Raw genomic sequence first — 8563 nt, forward strand, 5'->3', positions numbered from 1 at the left:
CATAAACTTCACGTTTATTGTCAGCCGCGCTCTCCTCTGTCCTCGAACGAGCGGTTGACTTCCTGAGTCTATGAAACCACTCCCTCAGAAACACGTAGTGGGATCAGATTGGTTAGCTTGCCCCGGTGTGTTGTGATTGGCTAAACTGTCGCTTACGTTGTCCGGAAAGTTAACGCCCATTACCTTTATGAGCACGTCATGTAAATATGCATCGAACTGCAGCATCAGGATGACCCAGAATCAGACCGAGAAAGCGGCGATGAAGAGAGTCAAACAGAACCACACCACACACGGCTCTTAATAAACGTTTCTGAATGATAATTTGCCACATTTTGTTTAACTTTATACACGTTTGTTTTACACAATAGCATCTGACTGGCAACAATAGCAACTGACTGGCTACTAATGTTATACTCAAACAGCGTTGGCAAGTTTACGTTCTTGATCAAATCGAAAATAACGTCATAAAACATAAATACATGAAAAATACATTTACAACATTAGTACGTATACAAAATTCATGTTTGTACGCGTTTGTCGTAGACACAAAATAGCATAACTAATAGCCTAGTGGCAATAAAGCCAGCGCTGGTATTTGAAAAAAATAAAACACAACGGCTACGTCTGGAATTATACATGCAAATACATTTAAAATGATGAAGTCTTTGCCGACTTACAGGTTGTGGTCCAACAACTGCTGCCTCTGGTTTTAAAGTTGGATCTGCTTCATATTTTAGTTGTTGAATCCGGTGTTGGAGATTCTGGAAGCTGTCTTCCGTAAAATGCGCAGCACAGAGAGCTTGATTACAATCGTCATTTTCAGGAACATAATCAAACATAAATTGTATCCACTTGACGAAGTACAGCGTCCGTGGGAAGCTCGAACACAGAAGACAGCTGCGTGAACAACTCACTCGACGAGCTGCTGGAGCTGCTGAAATATGGCCATGCCCTTTTCTGCATATTCTGAGGGAGTGGTTGATGCAAATGTGTAGGTTTGTGACGTACCATAACCCAGCTGTAGTCCCGATCCAGTCGTTTTTGTAGGCAATATACTTCCTGATTTTAAAAAGACGATATCTCTGCTTACACTGAACTTTCAGCGCTGCGACTTTGCAGATACTGTTCATGCACCAACAGCAACATTACACACTATTTAAAATGAAAAAAGTCAAATCGCAGTCAACCCCCCCTTTAAGCGATTGGATTTCCATCTGGCGAACAATAATACGAGTGACCCACAGGGAGTTGCACTGAAGGCCAGATCTAGGGAGCAGAATGAATAGAGACTTTTTTTTAACTAGGAAAGCCTTCGTAAACACCCTGAAAACCCATCAGAACACATTAGCAACTGCATAGACACACCCTGGCAACCATCTGCAGCACCTCAAAGTCTTGAGTGAATGTAAACATTTCTGCATCTGTGTTTGGTGCCATAACCAGAGCCACTTTTGGGGGGTATTTTTAGGTGAAGCTGTTATGGTGCAATTTCTTCTTCGAGCGTCCCCAGGCAGTCGGTTCGACTTCAGCTCTGATTTCTAAGTATCTCCACGGAGCCCCGCTTCGAGCTGCACGCCCGGTGAACACTCCTCTTTTGCTAGTCTGATGTAGTGGTGCATGTCATCGGACATTTGAGTGGATGCCTCCAGTGATGGCGGAGTTACAGAGCTGTGTCAGGAAGTGGAGAATCCAGACAGCGGGACATCCACAGTGCTCATGTGACAGATTAAGATGGCAATCCTGGAATTTGCTGCCTTTTCAATGTCTGTCTCCCTGTGGAGATTGGACTTGATAGAATAATTTTGTTCTGCGTTTCTGGATTTCAGCTGAGGGCCATTATGCCTTGTTTTAAGACCCCGTGAAACGGCTCAAGAGGAAGCTGGAGCTGTACAAATTATATCGTTTTGCACCGATTAGTGTAATTAATTATAAGCTTCAATTAGTTAATGCATTAGATGCAACAAATATTTCTTACACTATTTATTAATCTAGGTTAGGGTTAGTTGACGCAAAAATGAAAATGACATCATTAATGACTCTCCCTCATGTCGTTCATCTCCAGAACAGTTTAAGATATTTTCGATTTAGTCCGAGAGCTTTCTGTCCCTCCATTGGAAATGTGTGTACGGTATACTGTCCTTGTCCAGAAAGGAAATAAAGACATCATCAAAGTAGTCATGTGACATCAGTGGGTTAGTTACAATGTTTTGAAGCATCGAAAATAACAAAAACTGCGACTTTATTCAGCATTGTGTTGTCTTCCGGTTGTGTTGTGGATCCGCGTTCAGTGCCGCTGCTACAATATAGGGCCAGATGCATCTGAATGAAACGAGGGAGAGTGATAAAAGAGACGATCATAATACATGAGCAATCATAATACATTATGTCACCGGTCGTTATTGGGGAACATCTGACCTCGGGATGTCGCAAGTGACTAATTAGAATTGAGTACACTCTAAAAAATGCTGGGTTATTTCAACCCAAATTTGTGTCAAATATGTTGAAACACCCAGAACACCCTAGCAACCGCCTAGTAACACCCTAGCAACCACCACAAACACCATAGCAACCTCCCAGAATACCCTAGAAACCGCCTAGCAACCAGCAGAATACCCTAGCAGCCACCTAGCAAGACCATAGCAACCACCCAGAACACCCTAGCAACCGCTTATCCACACCCTAGCAACCTCCCAAAATTACCATAGTAACCACCTAGCAACACCATAGCAACCACCAAGAGAACCCTAGCAATCACTTAGCACCCACCTAGACCACCCTAGCAACCGCCCAGATTACCCAAGCAACCGCCTAGCAACCACCCAGAACACATTAGCAACTGCCTAGCAACACCATAGCACCCTAGCAACCACCAAGAACACTCGAGCAACCAACTAGCAACCACTAAGAACACCCTAGCAACCATCTGAACAACGTGAATAAGCCGTATCTCAGACCCAGAACGTCGTATGGACATGGTTGTTGGCTCAAATGCAATCATATACCACACCCTAGCAACCAAGCGGTTAGCTTTGCCACTGCAAGCACTACTTTACATTTTCTCCTGGAAATGTACATTCCAACATTAGGATTTGTCAATATTTTCCCCAATCTTGGGTTGAAACAACCCAGCATTGTTTAGAGTGTACTTCAGAGAGACACGTAATAAGTATGATTAACATATAACCAAGCTAATTAATATTACAATATAAAATATGTCAGCACTCTAAAAATGCTGGGTTGTTTTAACCCAATTTTGGGTCAAACATGGACAAACTCAAACATTGGGTTAAAAATGTCATTTAAAAATGTAACCCAATGGCTGGGTGTGTCCATATTAGACCCAAAATTGGGTTAAAACAACCCAGCATTTTTTAGAGTGTGTAATGTAATATAATCTAATGTAATCTAATCTAATTTAATGTGTCAGCCTTACTAGTTTAGTTTAGTTGGTCGACCAAAACCCCTCCGCAATTAGCATTCCTCATGTACTGTATATGCACAAGTATGTAAATTAGATATATTCTAAGCCAGTGGTTTAAAATGTTGTAAAGTAATGCCATTTTTGAAATAAATGCACTTCTGAACAGATCCTTACATGCGTTACATGATGGACTGTGAATGTGCAGCTCGCAGCAGTTGTGCTCTTTTCCAGGATCTTCCCTCCCCTCTGCTCTCTGCTCTCGGCAAACTGTGATACTGACGAGCATCTACTCTTGAAGTGTCGCTCCGAATCACTCAGATCTGAGCAACGGTTTGCCATTTAGTTTTACAAGCTCTGAAAACAAATAGGAAACTACACTCCACCCCCATCCAAAACACTTCTCCACCCCAAAGTTCATCTTATGGACGGATTGAGATAACCTCGAGGGGAACCGCGGGGCGCTACGATGCCGTCTGAAGAAAACAGATTCGTAGCTCGCACTGTTTGTCTTTAAGATAGAGTACAAATGCAGACAAGCAGAGAGCATCCAGATGATAACTAACTCTGACACACTCAGCTGCAACACACTTTTGTTTGTCTTTTCAAACAAGGCCTATGGCAGCTTAACCAGATATTACAATGATGTTTTTTAGTTTTGTTTTTTTTTTTTCCACAAAACTGAGAATTGTAAAAAAAAAAAAATCAAGTTTTAATGTTTTATTGCTGGTTGGATTATTGGTAAATGTGATTTTTGTTTTAATAGCAACATGCTGCAACCTTTAACATTCAGTGATGATGACATGTAATATAGTGTGACTATGTGACAGTCACATTTAACCATTTATTTCTGTAGTGCTGTCACACTAAATATCTGTATAACTCCAACATGCCCTTTCAAAATCGCTTTTCACTGATATTTTCCATACGCATTTCGTTTAAAGCCGAGTTTGTGTGTGTGTGTGTATATATGCCGCACGCCGTAGCAATCCAACATGAATGGCTCTTGAATTTAATCCAAGGGTTTATGTTTACAAGAAAAAGATGTACTAAAAATGGAAAAGTTTTTCCCTTTGCATTTTTCAATTTCACATACAAACTATAATTTTGTCAAAATGATTTCTGTTCACACAGATCCACAAAAATTACTAAAAAAGCTGTATTATACATGCCAGCCCAGTAGATAGCGATAGACGATAGACGTCGCCTTGGGTTTCGAAGCATGCGTCAAAACCGCCGCCATCTTGGAACGGGGGTGTTGTCATTGGAAGTAGCTAACGCTGCTATCTCTGCCTTTACTTCGAATTAATTGATGGTGGCGGACTTTTGTGCTGTGTATGATGTTCACACGAATGAAATCTGAACTAGGAAGAATGTTTTTAAAAACTAAATTTTTGGAATCAATGAAAAATACATGTCTGACTGTTGGAACGAACCAAAAAAAAAAAAAAAAGAGAGAAAATCGCATTCATGATGATTTATGATGATTTATGGTGATTTATTTATTTCCGTTAGATCTGTGTCTACATTGACGCTGATGCATTAAAGTGGAGGGGCTCTCCTGTTCCAAGATGGCGGCTCTATTGACGCATTCGTTCCAATGAACTGCCGTAGCCAAAGCGACATCTTGTGTATATATCTAAGAAAATACATGTGGTAGCACATAATACATGTGATAGCATGTTTTTTTTTTTTTTTTTTTTACAATTTAGCATTTTTTTTTTTGTTTCAACTTAGCAATTTGAAAAACGTACTTTAAATTCCGTTTTCAAAAGTTTAATTTTAAGGCACCCAAAACACAAATGTCGTGTAAATGATCGGCCAAAACGCATACAACTTTTCCGTTTTTAGTCCACAACCAGAAATTAACGGGAGAATCTGAGGAGAACATGCATGCATACCCATATATACACATATATATCTATATATATATATAATATATATATATATATATTTTTTAGAAAACTTGTGATACATTTTTCTAAAAGTGCTGTGATTAACTGAAGTCTGGTCATTTCTGTTATAATAGTTAAACATTGTATTCTATTCACCTGTGGTGTATTATATAACCGGCTGACTGTATAATACATTATGTCTTACATGTGTAATTATTTATTTAGAATACATGAACAACATGTGCCAACATTTGAAACCTTGTCATTCTTCCACCTTCTACTTTGTGCAATATTAAATGACTGAAAGAGAGAAAGAAAAGGGAAAAAAAAAACTGATAGAAAGCACTCCAAAGCATTTATGAGGGGCTCAAGATAAGGACCGTTACCTCTTCACATCACTTCATTACGTGGGCTTGAGAGCTTTTGTTTAAGACTATGGCCTGGTTTCACAGACAGGGCTGTTGTATTTAATTACGTTTTGCTTTTTCAACTTTTGAGTAAAAAAATAAAATAAAAATTAGCAAACATCGTATACGAATTTGCACCAGCGAGATCTTATGAACTTGTACGAATTAACCACCACGTAAAATTTGGACGAATTGGCGAGAGATCGGGTTGGTATTTCAGCATGCAAATAGTATGATGACAAATGAGAGATGATTACTTGCATCAACCTAAGTCAAAGGGAGATTTTCATATTTTAATCTTATTCAATAAAAAAAGGCTGGAAGTATCTACAAAACACAATTTCAATGGAGATTTGATGTGTTAAACAGTCAGGGCTGCATTGCAGAATGTTATGTTAAATACTTGAGGTCAGAAACACTAATGTGAATGTTTGAGGAATATGAATACGGTGCTGCCAGACAAGTATGTTAATAGCTATGGGCATGACATTTGGGGTTCTCATAGGAAGTGCTAATGACTGGTTTTATATTTTCAGCTCCAAAAACATGACCGGGAAAGTGAGGATGTTCCTTCCAAATGGAGATCAGAAGAGGAGATGGCCAGAGAGGCGGCAGAACTACACGGCCTCTTCAACTAGCTTGTCTAGGTAATGATGTGTTATGAAGAGGTCGACCAAAATTGCATTTTGTAATTACCATTACCTAAGTTAGAGAAGGGGAAAAAGACAATGTCCAAATATCCCAATAATAATGAAATAAAATAAAAGATTCAGTGCATATTGTCAGAATTTGACAGTGAACAAGCTGTCGACACACAAGGGCCAGACTTCTTTGTATTCTTATCATATTCACCAGATGGATTTTTAAAAATAATTCTTCAGCAGATATGGATGGATATGTGATGTATATGGTGGTCTGATGTGGCATGCTTCCATATACTCATCTTTTCCTTGGCATGTGTTCAGTTCAATTTAGGATACTTAATTGTCTCAAATCGAGGTTCAAATTTGAATGTATTGTGAGTGATGACACATTTAGACATTTAGACCGATGGAAAAACATATATCAACATTTGCCTAAAGGAGTAGTTCACTTTTTAAAAAAAAAATAAATAAAAAATACTTTTGCTGATAATTTACTCACCCCCGTGTCATCCAAGATGTCCATGTCATTCTTTCGTCAGTGGAAAAGAAATTAAGGTTTTTGATGAAAACATTCCAGGATTTTCTCCATATAATGGACTTCAATGGGAACCAAACGGTTCAAGGTCCAAAAGACAGTTTCAGTGCAAACTGTTCAAAGGGCTTTAAACGACACCAGACGATGAATAAGGGTCTTATCAAGAGAAACCATCTCTCATTTAAAAAATAAATAAAAAACTTTAAGTTTTATAACACAAATGCTCACCTTGCTCTGTTCTGTGATGCCCATTCATGACTCTCCTGTTCAAACTCGTTCATCAAAATGAACGAATCTCGAGTCATGACTCGAAGGGTCCTTGATAAGACCCTTGTTCATTGCCTGGTGTCATTTAAAGCCCTTTGAACACTTTGCACTGACACTCTCATTTGGACCTTGAACCGTTTGGACCCCATTGAAGTCCATTATATGGAGAAAATCCTGGAATGTTTTCATCAAAAACCTTAATTTCTTTTCGACTGAAGAAAGAATGACATGGAGTTCTTGGATGACATGGGGGTGAGTAACTACTTTAAGTCAAAATCCAATAAAATGCCCCAACCCTTAATTGTAATTTTCTCTTTAACAAAGTTAAATATCTCATTGCTTTGTTTGTTTGTTTGTTTTACAGCCAGAGGTAGAAGACATGCAGATGGAGAATTTCAACAATTTGATATTTGTTCTTATCCATCTGTTGTGACCCTTTATTCAAATACAAATTTAAGTTAATTTTCTGAATCGTGTGTAATTTTTGTACTCCGTTATCACAAATTTCTGCAAAAAATGTTTGCTGTGTATGAAAAATCTTTACTGAACATCAAGTCCATTCATTATCAGCCATTAAAAGTCTCTTTAAACGGGCTGAAATAAGATTTTACACAAAGGTCAAGCTGCAATATAGGAATAGTACACTTTGTGCCATTCTATTAAGTCAATTTAAACCAGTTTGGTCCGTGTAAGGATAATGGTTTGGTAAACTAAAAGCGTTGAACTGCTCCACTTGCATGAGTTGTGTGCTTTTACAGATGTCTGTACAGGTTAGACACAGATTTAGGCCTTGATGCCTGAATTGCAGAAAATAGTTTTAATAAAATCTCCTCATGCACATATTGAAAGATGACACTGCAAGCTACGGTAGCCTTAATAGAGAATCTATAATAATCAAATAAAATAAACAGAGACGTTGCATTTGCGACAAATAAGGCTTTATTGTCAGAGTGTGGCGTTAGTTACCTCACCCGCAGTCTCAGTGCTGGAGAGTATTATGAGTTTTATCATTTTATCAATGTGGAAATAAAATGGTCTTGACTGGCCCCTTACTCATCTGGAAAAAGGAAATACAATTCTGACAGGGTAATGCGCACCAGCCCAGAGCCCTTTCAGAGTAATCAAGTTGTAAAAAGGCCCATGAATTTTAAACAATATCATTATCCACAAGGGATTCCTTTAAGAAACAAGTATAACTGTTTGAACGGAGAAGGAATCTATCACAACTTGCAAAACAGAAATAAAAATTCACCTAGCTTAACTCCAGTAGGAAATGCTCACTTTACCCATGTAGTTTGTTCAGTGTAACGGTGCGTGTCCTCTAGCATAGTGCGAGCGGAGTGAGCGTTTACAATTCATTCCTATGGAAGTCGAGCTTCACGCTCGCGCATTGCATT

General features: G+C 38.7%; 1 protein-coding gene across 3 annotated transcripts in view; it reads left to right on the forward strand.

Annotated features, from left to right (window-relative positions):
- Nucleotides 1–7637, forward strand: part of fhit (fragile histidine triad diadenosine triphosphatase) — a 290918-nt gene extending 283281 nt beyond the window's left edge. For all 3 annotated transcript variants that reach the window (XM_039656259.2, XM_089124977.1, XM_089124976.1), the window contains 2 exons: nucleotides 6257–6367; nucleotides 7531–7637. In XM_039656259.2, the coding sequence (XP_039512193.1) occupies nucleotides 6257–6358 (102 nt within the window). In that variant the 3' untranslated portion in view covers nucleotides 6359–6367; nucleotides 7531–7637. The remainder of the gene's footprint in view (nucleotides 1–6256; nucleotides 6368–7530) is intronic.
- Nucleotides 7638–8563: the final 926 nt, after the last annotated feature.

The sequence above is a fragment of the Pimephales promelas genome, chromosome 21 (assembly GCF_988280905.1).
Source record: "Pimephales promelas chromosome 21, fPimPro1.hap1.1, whole genome shotgun sequence".
NCBI lineage: Eukaryota > Metazoa > Chordata > Actinopteri > Cypriniformes > Leuciscidae > Pimephales > Pimephales promelas.